Raw genomic sequence first — 20,998 nt, 5'->3', positions numbered from 1 at the left:
GGAGCTTGCAGTGAGCTGAGATCCGGCCACTGCACTCCAGCCTGGGCGACAGAGCGAGACTCCGTCTCAAAAAAAAAAAAAAAAGAAGTCATCCTCTGAGACCCAAATAAAATTAGAGGCCTACTTGACTCAGCAATTCCACTTCTAAGAATTCATTCTGAAAATATACCTGCATACACAAAACCCATTACAGATTCATTCTTAATAGCGGAAGTCCAAAAATAATCCATATGCCCATCAAGATGTTACACAACTGTAATGAAGCTCTGTGCTGATAAGGGGAGATTTCTATAATACGCTGAAAAGAGATGAGAATAATGCATAATAGTGTGCTTCCTTTTCTGAGAAAAAGAACAGAATAAGAATATATTTGTATTTGTACACAGATAAAGGAAATCTAAAATGATTCATAGGTGTGGAGAATGTAGTAACTGGGAGGATAGGGTGGGAGGAAAACTTTAGATTTTTAAATTTTAATCCAAGTAAATATATTACAAGTAAAGAAAAAACTAAAATGGTAAACAATCAAAAAAATAAAACAAGTCCCTCTCTCTGACATCCTCCAAATACCCTTAGAGGTAATTACTATTAAAACTTCCCAGGCCGGGCGCGGTGGCTCAAGCCTGTAATCCCAGCACTTTGGGAGGCCGAGACGGGCGGATCACAAGGTCAGGAGATCGAGACCATCCTGGCTAACACAGTGAAATCCCGTCTCTACTAAAAAATACAAAAAAACTAGCTGGGTGTGGTGGTGGGCACCTGTAGTCCCAGCTACTCGGGAGGCTGAGGCGGGAGAATGGCGTAAACTCGGCAGGTGGAGCTTGCGGTGAGCTGAGATGCAGCCACTGCACTCCAGCCTGGGCGACAGAGCGAGACTCCGTCTCAACAAAACAAAACAAAAAAAACAAAACAAAACAAAAACTTCCTTACATCTCCAGAAACTTTCCATTCATATTGAGAGATACACATAGACCTTCCCATTTAAATAAACATCACAAATGGGATTATAAGTCTAAAGAATGCAATTCTTTCTCTTGAAACAAACAAATTTCCCCAACTATCCCCCCAAATCAAAGTTATTGTTTCCACACCATTGATTAACTTTAGATGCTAGTTATTACCAACTTTCCAGCTGCAATTCTGTTAGACGGAATAAGGGCTCTGGGCCTATTCTCTAAAAAGGAAAGGGAGGTAGGACTCCAGCTAGTGCTTCCCTGCTCATATTACACTTATTTACAGAGACATTATGACTGATCTCTGGAGAGGAAGCATAGCATAGAGTTTAAGATGGCAGCTCTGAACACAGGCCACGTGAGCTCAAGTCCAGGCTCTACATGTATTAGCGATATACCTCTGTTGCTCAGTTTCCTCATCTGAAAAAATGGGGAAGACAGAAGTACTGAACTTACAGGTTGTTTGTGAGGAGTAAAGGAGAAAATTAGCATATGGAAAGCATTCAGAAAAATGCTCACACGAGGAGCACTCAATAAACACTAGGTATTATTTTCAAATATACTCAACCGTGATGCTGCCTAACCTGTTCAAGGGGCTGCAGCTGTTCCTTCAGGTGGTCAATTTTCTCCAGTAAATGGTGCTCTCTCTTTTTCTGAGACTCTTCTAAATGCAAGATTGTAAAGAGTCTATGAACCAAGGATTTCATGTGTTCCGTCTCAGCAGTGTGCTCATTAGTTGGTTTTTCTGAGAAAAGACACAAGGGAAACAAGCCAGTCACCATATTGTTCCTGCAGGGTGTGTAAGTCTTTCTGTCCCCAATTCTCTTTCCAAATATTATTTTAGGATCCACAGGGTAAGGAAGCTGGTGTACAAACATGTAAACAAAGGTGTAATATACATTTGAAAAGCAGTTCAAGAGTATGTTCTTTTCAACAAAGAGTGTCACAGTAAACAACAAAGTGTGGATCTGAAAGGCAGTTCATATACAAGGTTAAAAAAAAAAGTCACCAAAAAACATGCCACTTTGGCATAAGGATTATTATGAGCTGAAGGCAACTGAAAATAAGCAGACACAAGAAAGACTCTCCGGCCTCTCCCTATTTGCCCAAAAGCAGGACACAAATTTTACAAAGACCCCTCTACCAGAAAGAACAAAGACACAACTTTAGACTCTTTTCAGCTTAGAGACTGCACCAGAGGAATCTACATGACAAACTTTAGTAGCTTTTAACTACCTGTAACCAACTTATTTGCTTTTCCACAATTTGCTGCCCCCAGAGATTCAAGGCCCTTTTCCTTTGTCTTGTGACAACTCTAAAAATGTATTGAGTCTTGTCACAACTCTGAAAATGTATTGTTCTTTGTAGAAGATGCTCTGTCAGCTGAGGTTCAGAGCCACCTCTTTGAGAATTCCTCATTCCTTGGATACCTCCCATGTGTCTGTGAAACATACACATTAATAAACTACTGTTTGATTTTTTGTTAGTAATCTCTCTTATTACAGGGGTCCATCCCAGCTAAGAACTAAGAGTAAGGGAAAATTATTTTTCAACTCTTACAGGAATTACTGTTTCAGAGTTTTTAATATAAAGTTCTCTTGATTATAGACTTCCCTCATCCCACCTTCTCTATGGGTTTGTAAGTCCATATAAAATTAGGTTCAGCCTATGAGAAGTCCCTCAGACTGATACCTTTCTGAGGGCTGTAATTGTTCATTATCACTGTAAGAGAACGTGAGGGAGGACAAGGTGAGAGGAAGGGAAGATGGACCTTCCTACCAGGCAGCAGCAAACAACTGCAGAAAAGAGAGACGTGTGTCTAGAGTCGGTATCAGTCCAGTGAGTTTTCCAGTTTGTGTCAGTAGTCCGGAAGTTATCAGTTTGTGTCAGTAGTCCTGAAGTTATTTTTCTTCCATCACTACCCAATTCAAGACTGTTGTAGTCTTGACCCTCTTCCATAGTCTAGGCTATAGCTGCCATAGAGGGGTGAAAGCTAGGTGTTCCCTTTTAGGCTTTGAGATCTGTAGAAGAGTCAGAGTCCTTTTGTTAATGGAAAGTGTATTGGTACGTAAAAGATCTATATACAGAGAAAAGGCATAGATGGGACAAAATTTTGTCCAAAACCGTGGAGTATATAACAAAGATAGACAAAGCTGGGCATTAAAACAGCAAGGGTAAATTTTATTAATAACTATTACAATAGGGTCCAGCGTGAATTGAACTCAACTTCAATTTGTGCAGAGATGACTGTTTTAAAGAAAGAATGACAGAATAGGCAGGGTGAACAGTAGGGGCTTGAACAGAGTCAGGGAAATGAAAATTTACAAAAAGTGGATAGTTGGTTAATGTTACTGGGCCATCTGGGTTTAATTGGTAACTATCCAGAAGAGATATAAACTTCTCATATCTTATGATAGGATGCAAGTCAGAGCCAGGCACCCACGGGTTGGGAGTAAGAGAGTTATGTCCTTGAACATTAGCATTTCAAAGAGAGACTCCCAAGAGAGGACAGGTCTGGGTGACAAAAAATGTATACCCCCAGGCCAGGTGAGGTGGTTCACGCCTGTAATCCCAGCATTTTGGGAGGTCAAGGTGGGTGGATCACCTGGGTTCAGGAGTTTGAGATCAGCCTGGCCAACATGGTGAAACCCCGTCTCTACTAAAAATACAAACATCAGCTGGGCATGGTGGTGCACACCTGTAGTCCCAGCTACTCGGGACGCTGAGGCAGGAGAATTGCTTGAACCTGGGAGGCAGAGGTTGCAGTGAGCCGAGATTGCACCATTGCAATCCAGCCTGGGCAACAGAGAGAGACTCTGTCTCAAAAAAAAAAAAAAAGTTCTGGTGAGGGCTCAGAAGTTCTTTGCAAGTCCATAACAATAATGGTGTTTATTCCAGCTTCCAATAAGATATTCCTCATTTCAAAGAGCTTAGCAGATTGGCCTTTACCATATATATATTTTTGGATTTTTAGTAGAGACAAGGTTTCACCATGTTGGCCACACTGTTCTCAAACTCCTGACCTCAAGCGATCCACCTGCCTCAGCCTCCCAGAGTGCTGGGATTACAGGTGTGAGTCACCACGCCCAGCCTACCATCGATATTTCTACCAACATTCTGAAACGTTCAGACTTCCTACAGCTATTCTCTTCCGAGCCCTCACCAGAATTGTCCTTAACACTCTGTTCATGGCAATATAGGCTTTTTCTAGTCTGCTCTTCCAAACTCTTCCAGCCTTTCCCCATTACCAAATTCCAAAGCCACTTCCACCTTTTCAGATATTCTTATAGCTCCACTCCTGGTACCAATTTTCTGTCTTAGTCTATTTTCTGCTGCAACAGCAGAATATCACAGACTGGGCAACTTACAAAGAACAACATTTTACTTCCTCACAGTTCTGGAGGCTGAGAAGTCCAAGACCAAGGTGTTGGCATATCAGTGAGAACCTTCTTGCTGCATCATCCCATGGCAAAAGGGAGGCAGAGAGACAGCAAGCGTGTATGCACAACAGCACAAGAAGGGGCCAAACTCATCCTTTTATAAGGAACCTACTGCCATGATAACCTCTCCAGTGAAAATGGCATTAATCTATTCATTAGGGCAGTGTCCCCGTGAGCCAAACACCTCCCAATATGCCTCACATCCCAACACTACAACACTGGGGATCAAGTTTCCAACACATCAACTTTGGGGAACATACTCAAAGTACAGCATTGCTCTACAGATGAGGTTCTATGGCTTATTGACCTATCACCAGGTTTTGGCTGGAATAAACAGTAAATTTTCCAGATGGTACTGAGCTTTCTCAGACAGGCATTCTAAGAGAAGCGGAGTTGTCATCCAAACAATGTGGCCTTGAGCTATTAGAAACTATGCAAATGTTCGTTCAAGTCTCTTGGTGTGTGTGGTGTGAGGGGGGCAGTGTTGACAACATTTGTGCTGAGAGTTTACAGTTTTTATAGGCCATGGTTAACGCCTAGTTGAGAAGAAGGTTCTGAGGAACCTGACTGAAGTTTAGTCAAGGTGAGAGTCTTTGTCAAGTGGCATGAAATGTTTATCTGAGTTCAACAATGAGTGCCCTTGGCTGCCACTACAGAATTCATGTGTTATACTACCAACCTAAACTGACTCATAATATTTGTCTGTGGCATCTCCTAATAAAGGCCAAAAATGAGAGATAATTATTATTTTCCTTTTCTTCAGAAGGTTATTTTTTGTACATGTGTCTTCCGTGGGAACTTAATTTTCATACCCCAAATTTTGAAATCCAAATTTGCAATGTATTAGAGGAATATTTTAGTTAAATGGAGTTTAAATAACGGAACTTAATTTTCATACCCCAAATTTTGAAATCCAAATTTGCAATGTATTAGAGGAATATTTTAGTTAAATGGAGTTTAAATAACTTTTTTGAAAACTCCAAATTTTTAATTTTATAAATTTCATTTTCAGTTAATCCAGTATGATTCCTCTGCCATTGTTTTCCTTCCAACTATACCTGCTGTGTCCCTGTTTACTTCACACTCTGAGACTTGGCAAGTCTGATACAGTTTTCATAAGCTGAGGTTCCAGGGAAACCTGGGCTCACTGACCTCCCATCTCCAGGGAGGCTTCTGTCCTAGGAGTTCAATTCCAACAAACAGCCCTTCCAGGCAGCAAGCGGGGTTTTCTAATGAGCAGGCAGGAGTGGGGAGGTTGTGCTTTATCCCACTTAGACCTAAGGCTTATGGTCCATGTGGTGGTTTGAAGGTTTAGGAAGGTCATGTAGAGCAATGGGATGGCCTGTAAACATCTTTTTCCACTTGTTTGTTCATACATGCAACCCAAAGAACAGCAAGTGGAAGACCTTCCAGGGAGTTAGGAACTCACTGGACATGAAAGTTGTGTAGTATCTTAACAGGGATTTCCAATTCTATATTTTTCAATTTCTATCACGCTCTCTTTGAAGTTAAATACTGCCCTGATGTTAAAAGAGAATTCAGAATGGAAGAAAGTTAGTGTTGAAATAAGTGATTCATTTTAATTTCTTTATTCTTCTTTGTATTTGAAAATCCCATATAATGTTCAAATATACAATTAAAATTTTTAAAAATTATTTTTATTTGAGGGGTCCTCAGAGAAATGGCTGATAAAAGTGACAGGACACGATAGTTGGTACAAGATCAACCTGGATCATATTTCTATACCAAAAAGAAAGTACTTAACAACAAATGGGGGAGAGGGAGTAAGTGACAAAGACAGAGGAGTCACTGGTGTTCAAACTGTACACTGTATGGTTAGCTGGAGCTGCTTCAAGCTGGAGGACTTTTTTAAAAAGCAATTTCTTACTTAAATTCCCTCCCTGTTGATGGCTCTTGCCTCATCTAGAATTTGGCTGCAAAATGATGATTTTCCACCTCCAGAAACTCTCCCACATTTACCAGTAGATGCTCAGCACCTCACTGTAAGTAAGAGCCTTCTATTATTTGTTGATCTCTTTATTTTATCACCAATTTATTAAGGCATAGACTTACAAATTTCTTCCTCCTGCCCTTAACAGTATATAAGTATAGTTTACTGGGAGAAGAAGCCTCAGAAGCCAATACTAGCTGGAATTCTTAAACTATAATTGGTGAACTGCTGGACACTCAATGTGAACTAGCATTGAAGGAAAAACTCCCACACTTTCATGAGTTGTATCTCCTGGAACCTTACCAGGTTCTCACAGGGAAGATCAGAGATCAGAGAAAAATACTCTCTCTGCTTTGGGCAGGAGGAAAGGAAAAATAACCATTCTGAAATAGCCCTGAGCACATGTCCTCCATAATGGGAAACTACTTTACCAGAGCCTTATCTGACTTGGAGAAAGGGCAATTAGTCAACTACAGACCCCTCTAGCCTTACTGCCTCATACAGGAGAATAAGAGAGGCTAAACTCTTGTAAAGATTACAGTCTAGAGACACAGGCCCAGTGAAAAAGATATACATTTAATAATAAGATTAGGCTGGGGACAGTGGCTCACGCCTGTAATCCCAGCACTTTGGGAGGCTGAGGCGGGTGTATCACGAGGTCAGGAGATCGAGACCATCCTGGCTAACACGGTGAAACCCTGTCTCTACTGAAAATACAAAAAATTAGCCGGGCGTGGTGGCAGGTGAGTGGCGTGAACCCAGGAGGCAGAGTTTGCAGTGAGCTGAGATCACACCACTGCACTCTAGGCTGGGTGACAGAGTGAGAGTCTGCCTCAAAAAAAAAAAAAAAAAAACAGATTATAGAATGATTCCTCTCCTCAATATCTTACCACTACATTAACAGGGCTTCAGTTTTATACAAGACACAGATTCTATTTGAGAAAGAATTTATAGGGAAACCCCAAAACATCAGGTGAAACAAAAATAAGGACACTAGAGGAAAGCCTGATACCTACAGCTACAGCAAACATTAAACATCTTCACTCCTAGCCACATAAAACCTCACACTAAAGACCTATTCAGCTCAGTTTCTATTGCCTGATACCTCATGTCTAGCTTTCAGCAAAAAATTTAAAGACAAGCTAAAAGGCAAAGAAATAAACAACAGCCACAGTTTGAAGGGACAAGACAAGCATCAGAACCAGGCTCTGATATGGCAGAAATTTTGGAATTATCAGAGTAGGATAGTAAAGCAACTATGATTAAAGGCTCTAATGGAGCAAGTGTACCATATGCAAGAACAGATGAGTAATGTAAATGGAGAGCTAGAAACTTAGAAAGAACCAAAAGGAATTGCTAGAAATAGAAACCACTGTAACAGAAATGAAGAATGCCTTTGATGGGCTCATCAGTAGACTGGGGAGGAAAGAATCAGTCAGCTTGAGGGTATGCCAACAGAAACTTCTCAAACTGAAAGTCAAGGAGAAAAACGAATGGAAAAAAAAAACACCTAACAAAATATTTAAGAACTGTGGGACAATTGCACAAGTGTAACTTAGGCATAATGGGACTACCAGAAGAAGGAAAAAGAGAGAAAGGAAAAGCAGCAATATTTGAACTAATAATGGCTAAGAATTGTCCAAAAGAATATTGCTAATGGCCAAAATGATAGTTTGAGATGAAAAAAAGCTCTCTTTAAGAAAGAGTTAAGACTTCCAGTTTCCTGTCTGACATAAAAAACTCAAAAGTTGTCACTCCATCCTAACAAGTAATAAATGGCTGAGTACAATGAAAATCATAACTCTTCTTAGATGCGTAAGAAAACTAAGGTTAGAGGGAAAATTGCTGTCCCCAAAATTGAAGAGATAGATAAATACAGACAATGACAACTTAACGAAGCAGAGACTCATGAGCAGAAATCTGCAAAGAATCAGTACCAGGGTAGGAAAACCTGAACTGTAACTGACAAATTGCTGGAGGCTCAGCCTGGACAACTCCTGAAAACACTCCAGGGAGTCCCACAGTTGGGGGCATTCCCACCCTTTTGTGAGTTTCACTTCTGGGAGTTCTACTAGGTACTCACAGTGAAAACTGAAGAAAAATCTCCTCCTTCTGGCAGCAGGAAAGGAAAAGTAGTCATTTTGAAATATGCCAGAGAATTCTGTTCTTTCTTTTTTTTTTGTGAGACGGAGTCTCACTCTGTTGCCCAGGCTGGAGTTCAGTGACATGATCTTGGCTCACTGCAGCTTCCGCCTCCCAGGTTCAAGTGATTCTCCTGCCGCAGCCCCCCGAGTAGCTGCGATTACAGGCGCCTGCCACCATGCCCAGCTAATTTTTCTATTTTCAGTAGAGACAGGTTTCACCATGTTGGCAGGCTGATCTCGAACTCCTGACCTAGTGATCCCCCCTCCCTCGGCCTCCCAAAGTGCTAGGATTAAAGGCGTGAGCTACCGCGCCTGGCCAAATTCTGTTATTCTTAACAAGGACTGTCCACAAGGTAAATTATTTTCCCAGAGCCTAACCGATTGGGATTTCATTAGAGCTTAGTTAACCTAGGGGAAAAGAAAAACCCAACTTCAGCACCCTGTAACCATCGTATCCCACCTAAGGTGGTGGAGGGTTGGGGAAGGGCTGAGAAGCACTTGTGAGGTTCACAGTCCAGGGGTACAGGCTAACTGAAAGACTGAGACCTACTCCCCTTAATCATAGGACTATAGAACACTTCCCCTACATACCTTACTTTATCACTATATTATAAAAGGCTTATTTACTGCAGTTCCCTTTATCCAGTATATCATATCCAGCTTTTAACACAAAATTACAAGACTTACTAAAAGGCAAAAAACACAGTTTGAACAGACGGAATAAGCATCAGAACGAAAGCCAGACATGGCAGGAACGCTGGAATTATCAGACTAGCAACTTGAAATAACTACAAATAATATGCTAAGGAATCTACTAGAAAAAGTAGATAACATGCAAGAACAGATGGGTAATGTAAGAAGACAGATGGAAATTCTAAGAAAGAATCCAAATAAAATGCTAGAGATCAAAAGCATTGTAACGGAAAGGAAGAATGCCTTTAATGGGCTTGTTAGTAGATGAAACACAGCTGAAGAAAGAATCTCTGCGCTTAAGGATATTTCATTAGAAACTTTCAAAACTGGTAAGCAAAGAGAAAAAAGACTTTATAACCAGAACAGAATGTCCAAGAACTTTAGGACAACTACAAAAGGAATAACATGTATGTAATGAAAATACTAGAAGGAGAAGGAAGGAAGGAAAAGAAGAATTATTTGATTAAAGACTGAGAATTCCCCCAAAACTAATGTCAGATAGCAAACCACAGATCCAGGAAGCTCAGAGAACACCAAGCAGGACAAATGCCAAGAGAAAACTACACATAGGTATATCGTTTTCAAAGTGCAGAAAATCAAAGATAAAGAAAATAATTCTTAAAGAAGCCAGGGACAGGGGGGAACCCTTAGCTATAGCAGAGAAATTAAACCTGACTTCTCTGAAATCATGCAAGCAAGAAGTAGGATAAAATATTTAGTGTTGAGAGGAAAAAAAAAAAAAAGGCCTAAAATTTGGTACCCTGTGAAATTATTCTTCAAAAGTAAAGGAGAAACAAAGATATTTTCAAACAAAATTTAGTGAATTTGTTGCTAGCAAGCCTGCCTTGCAAGAAATATTAACAGAAGTTCTTCAGAGAAAAGCAAGATGATATAGGTTGGAAATTTAGTTCTACAGAAAGAAAGAGAATCAGAGAGGGAACAGTAGAGGTAAAATAAAAACCTTTATTTTTATTATTTTTAATTGATCTACTAGATAACAGTTCAAAAGAATAATGCTAATGCTTGGTATACCTATGCTTATGAATCACTGAAATGAATGACAGCTGTGAGACAAGGGGCATGAGGGAGGAATTGGGATTTTTTTTTTTTATTATAAGGTATTTGCACAGCCGTGAAGCAGTCTAATGTTATTTGAAACTGAACTTGCAATAGTTGTAAATGTATATCGCAAACTCTTAGGCAACCACTAAAAAAAGAAGTATAAATAATATGCTGGAAAAGGAGAGAAAATGAAATATACAGAATGCTCAATTAAAAACCAAAAAAGGCAGAAAAAATGTGGAAGACAAAAACAGGAAAAACAAACAAACAAACAATGGCAACAAATAGAAAACAGTAGCAAAAACGGTAGATATTATGTATATCAGTAATCAATTTGAATGTCAATGGCCTAAATGAACCAATCAAAAGATAGAGCTTGTCAGAGTGGATCAAAAAGCCAGATCCAACTATGTATTGTCTATAAGAAACCCACTTTAAATAAGAAACCCACTTTAAATATGAAGACACATACAGATGAAAAGCAAAGGGATGAAGAAAGATATACTATGCTAACACTAATAAAAAGAAAGCTGAAATAGCTACATTAATTTCAGACAAAACAGACATTAGAGCAAGGAAAGCTACCAGGAGTAAAGGGAGACATTACATAATAATAAAAGGCCAATTCTCCAAGAAGATGTAACAATTCTTAATGTGTATGCTCCTAACACAGCATTAAAGTACATGAGGCAAAACAAAAACTAATAGAACTACAAGAAACAGATGAATTCACGTTTACAGTTGCAGACTTCAACATTCCTCTGTTAGAAATGGACAGATCTGCCGAGCAGAAAATCAGGAGGTATACAGTTGAACTCAATAGCACCATCAATCAACAGATAAATGTGACATCTATAGACTATCCAAAAACAGCAAAATACACATTCTCAAGTTCACATGGAACATCTCATCAAGAGAGATCACACTGAAGGCTGTAAAACTCACATGAGTAAATGTAAAAAAAGAAAAATAAAATGTATGCTTTCGGATCTCAGTGGAATTAAAATAAAAATCAATAACCCAAAGATAGCTGGAAAATTCCAAAATACTTAGATATTAAATAATGTACTTCTAACACATGAGCCAAAGAATAAATCATGAGAAAAAAATTTAAAATATTTTAAAATAAATGAAAATACAACTTATCAAAATTTATGGACAGGCACTGAAAGCAATGCTCAGAGGGGAATCTATAGCATTGAATACATATAATAGGAAAGAATAAACATCTAAAATTTAAAATTCTAAACTTATACTTTAAGAAACCAGAGAAAGAGGGGCAAATGAAATGAAAAGCAAGCAAAAGAAAAGAAATAATAAATATTAGAGTAGAAACCAATGAGATCGAGAACAGAAAATCCATAGAGAAAAATCAATGATGTTAAAAGCTATTTCTTTGGAAGAAAATCAATTAAATTGATAAACTTCTAGCCAGGTTAATCAAGAAAAACAAGAGAAGCAACAAGTTATTCATGTTAGAAATGAAATGAGGGGATTTAACTACAGATCCCATGGACATTAAAAGGAAAATAAAGAAATACTATGAACAACTCTATGCCCACAAATTCAAGAACCGAGATAAAATAGATTAATTCTCTGAAAGGCACAATCTGTCAAAACTCACACAAAAAGGAACAGACAATCTGCATAAGCCTATACCTATTAAGCAGTTGAATCAATAACTAATAAACTTCCAAAACAGAAAGGACCAAGTCCAGATAGATTTCCTTGGTGAATTCTACCAAACATCAAAGGAAGAAACTATATTAATTCTCTACAATCTCTTTCAGAAGACAGAAGCAGAGGGAATACTTCCTAACTCATTCTATGAGGCCAGCATTACCTTAATACTAAAACCAGACAAAAACACTGTAAGAAAACAAAACCATAGACCAACATCTCTCGTGAATATAGACACAAAAATCCTCAGCAAAATAATAGCAAATAAAATACAACAATGTCTAAAAAGACTGCTACACCACATCTAAGTGGGATTTATCCAGGTATGCAAGGCTCAACACTTGAATATGAATTCATGGAATCCATCACATCAACAGACTAAGGAAGAAAAATCACATGACCGTATCAATATGCAGAAAAAGCATTTGACAAAATCCAAAACCAATTTACAATGAAGACTCTCAGCAAACCAGGAACACAGGGCAATTTCCTCAATTTGTGAAAGACAATGAGAAAGCAAGTCATAGCCTGGGAGAAAATATTTGCAAAAGACATACCTGATACAAGACTGTTATCCCAAACATACAAATAACTCAAAAGAAAATGAACAACCTGGTCACAAAATGGGCAAAGATCTGAAAAGACACCTCAACAAAGAAGACTTAGATGGCAAATAGGCGTATGAAGAGATGCTCAATATCATATGTCATTAAGAAACTGCAAATTAAAACAATGACTACACACCTACTACAATGGTGAAAATCACACCCAAATCACTGATATCACCAATTGCTGGCAAGGATATGGGGCAACAGGAATTCTCATTCACTGCTGGTGGGAACACAAAATGTAACAGCCACTTTGGAAGACAGCTTGACAGTTTTACACAAAACTAAACACTATTACAATATGTGCCAGCAATCCTGCTCCTGGGTATTTAACGAAATGATTTGAAAATCTATGTGCAAACAAAAACCTGCACACGTGTGTTTATAGCAGCTTCATTCATAATTGCCAAAACTTGGAAGTATCTCAGATGTCCTTCAGTAGGTGAATGAATAAACTGTGGTACATACAGATAATGAACTATTCAGCCCTAAAAGGAAATGAGCTAACAAGCTCTGAAAACACATGAAAGAAACTTAAATGCATATCACTAAGTGAAATAAGCCAATCTGGCCCTCCTCTTCACTTTCTTCTTTACTACTGCCTCTTATCTCCTCCCTTATCACTCCCTTTTCTTCTCTTTCCTCTCTCTCCCTTTCCCCCTTCTTCTTTCCCCTCTTGTCTTTCTCCTTTTTTTTCTTCCCACTCTCCTGCTTTTTTCACTCCTCTCTCCCACTGTTTAGTATTTTCCCTGTTGTATCCCCTTTCTTAAATATCGTATTTTCTCTTCCCTAGCTCTCTCATGTCCCTGGCCCTACTCCCATGCGCCCCCACCTCCGCCAAAAAAAAGAAGCGAATCTGAAAAGGCTATACAATCGGCCCTTCTTATTTGTGGGTTCTGCATCTGTGAACTCAACCAACCATGGATTGAAAATATTTGGGAAAAAAATCCAATAAAAATTATAATACAACAACAACAAAATGAATGAAAAAAGAATATAGTATAACAACCATTTACACAGCATTTACACTGTCTTAGGTATTATAAGTAATCTAGAGATTTAAAGTATATGAAGGGAGTATGTAGGTTATATGCACATATAACATTTTATATCAGGGCCTTGAGCATCCTTGAATTTTGGTAGAGTTTGGTAAAGTTTGCCTGGCCCTATTCTGTATAATTCTTAATGTCACAGTCAGGTTCTTGAAAACTGCAACTTTAAATGAAACGACTATAAGGAAACCAATTTTACCATAGGCTAATTGATATAAGCAAGAGTTAGGTTCTTACAGCATATTTCTGGTCATAAAAACATCACCAAACTTCTAAAGAAAGACCCAAGACACTTTTAATGTTAAATATTAAAATAAATGTAAGCTATATATACATTTAAGAAAGATTAATAAAGATAATTATTTACATTATATACATTAATGATGAATACATGTAGTTCTACATTTGTCACAATCCATAGAATGTACACCACCAAGAGTAAACCGTAATGTAAATTATGGACTTTGGGTAACAATGATGTGTCTGTGTGTTCACCAATTTTAACAAATATACCAGTCTGGTGTGGGATATTGATAGTAAGGGGCGTGGGGTGCAGAGAGCATACGGGAACTCTCTGTACATTCTGCTCGATTTTGCTTTGAACCTAAAACTGCTTTAAATAATACAATTTATTTTTTTAAAAGATTTAAGAGCCATACAACCATATATACTTGAATTCTTGATTTTCAGGTCTACCTCTCTCTTAACCCAATAATATCGGATTAAGCATTTAAGATCCTAAAGTAAAATCTTAAAAGTCTAAAAAGAGTATATGGGACTAAAAGCCCTGCTAGGCAACGGTAGGTGATCACTTATACCCCTGCTGGAAAAGCTTAAGCACTGGTTTTCCAAAGGCTTCTTGGTCATCTGATAAATTTAAAAGATTCTTAACATAAACTGTGCTCCCTCTAAAACCCTCACAGCTAAAGGTAACAGTGAAGATACCAGCCTGGGCAACATAGGGAGACTCAATCCCTAAAAACATGTTAAAAAATTAACCAGGCATGGTGGTGCATGAGGGCGGTCCCAGCTACTCTGGAGGCTGAGGTGGGAGGACTGTTTGATCCCAGGAGTTTCAGGTTACAGTGAGCTATGACGATGCCACAGTACTTCAGCCTGGGCAACAGAGCAAGTCAGAATGCATCTAAAAAAAAAACAGTAGTAGCTGGATAGCTGTGTTTCTTACCTCTCATTGGACACTGTACATCATATGCTATTTTATTAATGACAAGTTTAAAATCATTCATTAGCAAAATATCCATCAAGGTGGAAGCTGAAATCTTGTTGCCATCTGAAAGAAAAACATCATGCAAGAGTAAGAGTATGTCTTTGTTTTAGAACAGTAAGAACAATTTTCCAACACACAGAAAATTACTAACCCAGGTCTGTACAATAAAATAGTGGACATTTACTTTTTGGGGGGTGTCCCCAAACCCAAACCCATTGAGGGGAATCCTCCTTTGTTGCTCTACCTCCCATTTCCTTGGGCAAAATGGAACAGGCAGGCACTCCCTCTCCCACCTTGTCAGCTGTGCTGGAATCCAGGTAATATCCTTGCTGAAACTGCATCTGCGGAGGGTCATGCAAAGGTTCAGGGGAGGTGGAAACCCTTCACAGCAAGGCCAGAGCAGTGGCGGGTGACAGTGTTGGGGGTGGGGTGGAGTGTAGGCGTAGGCAGCAGAGCCCATCAGGTGGTTCCTGGGCTAACCTGGTCTCTGCTCCTGTCTTCTTTTAGTCCTGCCCTCTTCTGAGCCTGTCTTCTGTCACTTCCAGCATGAGAGCCTGTTGACATACTCCTCTGTTTAGCCAGAGTCCATTCTGCTGCTCAGAGCCAAGCTTCTGACTGGCACATGCCATAAGGTGTAACTACTTAAAAGCCTGCCTTTCTCTTTTTAATTATTAGAGGTAACTGATTTGTGGTGGTTAAAACTTTAGCAGCTAAATAGCACCACAAGCTATCACCGCATGGGCTCATCTCCCTTTCAAGCTTGGAAAAAATGAAGAGGCAAACTCTCAAGGAGGTGAGGGCAATAATGAACGTTAATTATGCCTAAGAAATAAATTTGCATTGTATGGTTTATTTTGTGGAGGGCGAGAGAGGCAGGAGAGATTCTAAAAGTAATTTCAAATATTCTAGGAGTATTTCAGGAAAAAAAAAAAAGGCTTGAAAAAATTTAACCACAATGTGCTTTGCACAGCTTCTCCTAGAGCCTAGTTTTTGTTATATTTTTGAACCAAACTTTAATGTAATCCAGGTGTTAAGAAAGCAAACTCACTGAACAATAAGCAAAAAACTGGTGCTGGGTAGAGGTTTCTTTTTCTATCATTTTCCCTTCAGAATAGTTCACATATAATTACATGAAATTAAGTCCAGGAAAATGCTGGATGTGTATTTTCAAATCCTGGCCTGGCATTCATTTGGTTACATTCAACCAGAGCTATTTTAGCTACATTAATATGTGTGATGACAGGACTAACACTAGTAACATTCCGAAGAAACTGGCTGCTGCCTCCTGTCTGCCTCCCTATAGTTCTTTTGTTCTAGAAGACTGCAAATCAAGTCTGCACCTGCGTCTGTTCCTAGAATTTGGCTGTTTGGGTTGCTGTTCATCAGTTGCAGTGAGATCATTTTCCAAAAAATTGCCAAATAATTCAACCCACACAATGGGCAAAACTTGACAAGCTTAGAACACTCTTTTCAAGCCCAAATTAAATGCAGGCAAATTCCACCCACAGAGTCTCTTAAAGAAAAAAAAAAAAATCAGCAACACACCAATCGCTTTATCTTTCCAAGTGTCATTTAAAAATTTACATGTAAATGACTTTAAACCAGCTACTTAAAATCTTACTATAAAAAGACATCCACTGAATATGATTTCTCAGTTGAAATACTACATTATCCTTTATACAAAGGTATGAATAGCAAAAGACTGACGTGAAACATTTTTAAGCACTAGTGATACAGTGTTAAATTTTTCATGTATTCTTCGGTATCAATTTCAACCCCCGATAGGATGTTTGCACTCAGTCCAAAGAGTCCCTTTCCTCTAAGACTTCTATTCTCTTTGTGCTGTTTTAAAGCTACTAACTTTATTTTTAGAAATAAGCAGGGTAAACATCTATCGTTGTTTTTACCTCTCTTGTTTAATTCACTTCAATACTAATTGAGCACTTACCACTAGGCAAGCGCTGCTCAGTCCAACCCCTTCTGACTTCCAGGTTTGCCTCTGCCTGCCCCTAGAAGCTCAGAGAGGCGGGCCCTGCTCCTGTGGAAAACGCCCACGGACATTCCAGCGTTCCTGTGCCTGGGGGGAATGTCTGTCTAGTTCAAGGATGAAATATTAGGAAGCCCATTGTGCCACAGGGCTAAAACCTTATTCTCTGATCCAGGTTTTAGCAGGAAGAAAGCACCCTTTCCAGCTAAATCTACAGTCCTAACAACAACCTACAATAAGCCTTTCCTGATCTGCCCTTCCCCACCTCTCAGAACTCCTCCTTTCTCCCAGCTCCCTCCTGTGCGGCCACTGTCTAGTAGGCTTCCACCTCAATGCAGTCTCACTGTTACCCAGGCTGGAGTGTAGCGGTGCCATCTCGGACCACTGCAACCTCCGCCTCCCATTTTCAAGCTATTCTCCTGCCTCTGCCTCCTGAGTAGCTGGGATTACTGGTACACAACACAACACCTGGCTAATTTTTGTCTTGTTAGCAGAGAAGGGGTTTGCTATGTTGGCCAGGCTAGTTTCAAACCCCTGACCTCAGGTGATCCACCCACCTCAGCCTCCCAAAGTGTTGGGATTACAGGTGTGAGCCACTGCGTGCGGCCCAGAGCTCTCCTCCCTCTACATGACTTCCTCCCTCATTTCCCCCAGGTCTTTGCGCAAACGTAATCTTATCAAGCCCACTCCTGCCCACACACATCTTCCACACTCTGCTTTATTTTTCTTCATAACATTTATTATTTAACATAATACATAATTTATCTTGTTTTTTCCTCCTCCTAAATATGAGTTCCATAAAGGCAGGAGTTTTTATCCCTTTTGTTCTTTGCACTACCCTAGCATACAGAACAGTGCCTGACATATATTAGGTGCTCAATAAATATTTGCTGAATGAATCAATTAATCTCCATTTTCCAACTTCTCTATCTATCCTTTAATTAATTTGGAACTTGGATAGGGAAAAAGTATGTTTATTTCCCTTTCAAAACTGCAGTGGTAATCATGAAATAACTTTATTCTAAGTATTTAATATCATCATAAAATAATGCAAATTAATTTATCTACATTTGCAGCTGCTATAGTGGGATAGGGTAAATAATTCTTTATTCTATTCAGAAGCAGTTGGTCTAAGACCATTTTAGACTATGAGAACATAAAAGCTGTATTCTACATTTTAAATGTCTAAATGATGACATACTTCTGGTTTTTTAAAAAATGTATATTCTTCCTAAGAACTAATTCTGCCAAAAAATATACTAGACTGTAATTGCTTTATAACAGTGGTGAATACATGTTTTGTGTACTTTAATTATTCACTGGCTTATTTTAATAATTAAAACTGTACTTTGTTTTCTAATTATTCAAATTTTGCTGAGAATTGCACACTAATGCCTGTGCCACTAAGATTTTCTCATGAAAAACCTTTAAGGCTACGTTTATAAAATAAGTAACTGAAATTTACATTAAATTTATTCCATTAATTTTTCATTCAATGAAGTTAAAACAGCTTTTTTTTTTTTTTCTTGGGATGGAGTTTCGCTCTCGCTGCCCAGGCTGGAGTGCAATGGTGCGATCACAGCTCACTGCAACCTCTGCCTCCTGGGTTCAAGCAATTCTCCTGCCTCAGCCTCCCAAGTAGCTGAGATTACAGGTATGCACCACCACTGGTGGCTAATTTTGTATTTTTAGTAGAGACAGGGTTTCTCCATGTTGGTTAGGCTGGTCTCAAACTCCTGACCTCAGGTGATCCGCCTGACTCAGCTTCCCAAAAGTGCTGGGATTATAGGCATGAGCCACCACGCCAGGCCAAAACAGTTTTTTTAAATAGTGTTGATGCATAAAAATGAAAGAATAAAGACCAACCATTTGTTATCTAATGAATTAAACAATGTACTTCCTTCTAGAAAAGTAAAGAACCAAACAAGAGTTCAGGAGAGACAGAAACCCTGGGACAAAGCTGTAAAATTATATACATATCTACCTGCTGTGAAGATGGCTGCAGTTTTGATGCCCTTATCTTCATTTTGTAGGTCCTGAAGGAATGAACCAACTGTTGACAACATTGGTTTGACTACAAATTGACAACGTTCTTTTCTAGATGGCAAAGTAAGTGTTACCAAGGGAAGGCCATGTCTATAATTAACTGTTATTTCTGTTAAGGAAAAAAAGAAAAGATAAATGGGTAAAATTTACTTAAAAAAAAACCCATAAATATAAGAATTCTGGAAGGAATGCTCAAACATGAAATTCACACACCTCTGAAGTCCTATAAAAATTTGTATTGCTCCAGTAATGCCTTCATGATACTACAGTTTACATATTCCCTACCATTCTATAACATTTTAGTGTAGCATGTACCACACTATTATCTACTTAAAGTCTTCCCAGGTGGCTGGTATGGTGCCTCATGCCTGTAATCCCAGCACTTTGGGAGGCTCAGATGGGTGGACTGCCTCAGCCCAGAAGTTTGAGAGTTGTCTGGGCAACATGGCAAAACCCCATCTCTACAAAATATACAAAAATTAGTCTGGTATGGTGGTGTATGCCTGTAGTTGCAGTTACTTAAGAAGCTGAGCTGGGACGATGGCTTCAGCCTGGGAAGCAGAATTTGCAGTAAGCCAAGATCATGCCACTGCACTCCAGCCTGAGTGACAGAGCTAGACTCTGATTAAATGAAAAAGAAAAAATGTCTTCCTAGGTAAACACTTAAGTTCTAGTTTTCTTGAGAACAGAAACTATTTCTTGTTGTTTTTTTTTTTTTCTTTTTGAGACAGGGTCTCTCACTCTGTTGCCCAAACTGGAGTGGCACGATCATGGCTCACACAGCCTCTACCTCCTGGGCTCAAGCAATCTTCCCATCTCAGCCTCTTGGGTAGCTGGGACTATAGGCATATGCCACCACGCCTGGCTAATTTTTGTATTTTCTGTAGAGATGGGGTTTTGCTTTGTTGGCCAGGCTGGTTCCAAACTCCTGAGTTGAAGGGATGTGCCTGCCTTGGCTTCCCAAAGTGCTGGGATTACAGGCCACCACGCCCACCCAACTATTTCTTATCATCTCTAACTCCTCTGATTGCTGAGGTGGGAATTTGACAAAAGACAGCAGCTCTATTATGGGAGCAGAAAAAGGTGGAAGTGAACCCAATCAGGGTGGGGTGGGATGGGGATAGTGTAAGAAAAGTCTATACTGCTCAAAACTCTATTCTGCTCAAAAGTCTATTCTGCTCAGCTCTTTATTTGGAAGAAAGGGAAACAATTAACATATGAATCAAATAAATAAGAAAGCTTACCATCAGGTGGCACCACGGTACTGTAATGGTGAGACTGGTAGTATTTCACATTTCCACACAGCTTCACATACAAAACCTACAAGAAGGAAAGATTAATTTGTTTTTTTATAAAAGAGTGGGAAAGATGAAATAAGTGTCTTTATTTTACCGTAAGATTCTTTTTAATACTATATGAAAAGCACAATGAAAAACTCAACTTCTCATGCATCCCCAGGGTGAGCCCTTGGCAAGCTCCCTGAACCTTCCTGGCTGTATGCTTGCCTGCTACTGTGTATACTATAGCAGTAGCACACTAGGATGGGATCCCCAAATTGGGGTATGAGGCCACCTGAAAATCCTAGAGTTCTGTGAGAATTTTTCCTTTCAGTATTTCCTTTCAGGTAATAATCTAAAACAAATGGATGTATCTAGTCTAGATACATGCTTCTCAATATGCGGTCCCCAGACCAGAAGCATCTTGCAGCTAATTAATAATGCAGAATCAGGCTGGGCACAGTGGTTCAGGCATGTAATTCCAGGACTTTGGGAGGCCAAGGCAGGCGAATCACCTGAGGTCGGAAGTTCGAGACCAGCCTGACCAACATGGAGAAACCCTGTCTCCACTAAAAATAACAAAATTAGCCAGGCTTGGTGGAGCATGCCTGTAATCCTAGCTACTCGCAAGGCTGAGGCAGGAGAATCGCTTGAACCCGGGAGGCAGAGGATGTGGTAAGCCAAGATCCCGTCATTGCACTCCAGCCTGGGCAACAAGAACAAAACTCTGTCTTAAAAAAAAAAAAAAAAAAAAATTGCAGAATCACAGATTCAGACCAGACTTACTGAATTCCAGTCTGCATTTTAACAAGATCCTCAGGTGATTCACATGTACATTAGAGTTTGAAAAACACTGCTCTAGATCTGTGCTGTCCAA

General features: G+C 39.3%; 1 protein-coding gene across 1 annotated transcript in view; it reads right to left on the bottom strand.

Moving 5' to 3' along the window:
- The window catches only part of CCDC109B (coiled-coil domain containing 109B), a 25,322-nt gene extending 5,148 nt beyond the window's left edge, over positions 1–20,174 (bottom strand). The window contains exons 1-4 of the mRNA XM_011945750.1: positions 20,089–20,174; positions 18,783–18,953; positions 14,770–14,874; positions 1,538–1,698 (exon numbers count right to left, since the gene is read on the bottom strand). Of these exons, the coding sequence (XP_011801140.1) occupies positions 1,538–1,698; positions 14,770–14,874; positions 18,783–18,864 (348 nt within the window). The 5' untranslated portion in view covers positions 18,865–18,953; positions 20,089–20,174. The remainder of the gene's footprint in view (positions 1–1,537; positions 1,699–14,769; positions 14,875–18,782; positions 18,954–20,088) is intronic.
- Between the last annotated feature and the right edge of the window lie 824 nt (positions 20,175–20,998).

The sequence above is a fragment of the Colobus angolensis genome, unplaced genomic scaffold (genome assembly GCF_000951035.1).
Source record: "Colobus angolensis palliatus isolate OR3802 unplaced genomic scaffold, Cang.pa_1.0 Scaffold244, whole genome shotgun sequence".
Taxonomy (NCBI): Eukaryota; Metazoa; Chordata; class Mammalia; order Primates; family Cercopithecidae; genus Colobus; species Colobus angolensis.
The sequence above is the reverse complement of the archived record's forward strand: the minus strand, read 5'-3'. Positions and strand labels throughout refer to the sequence as shown.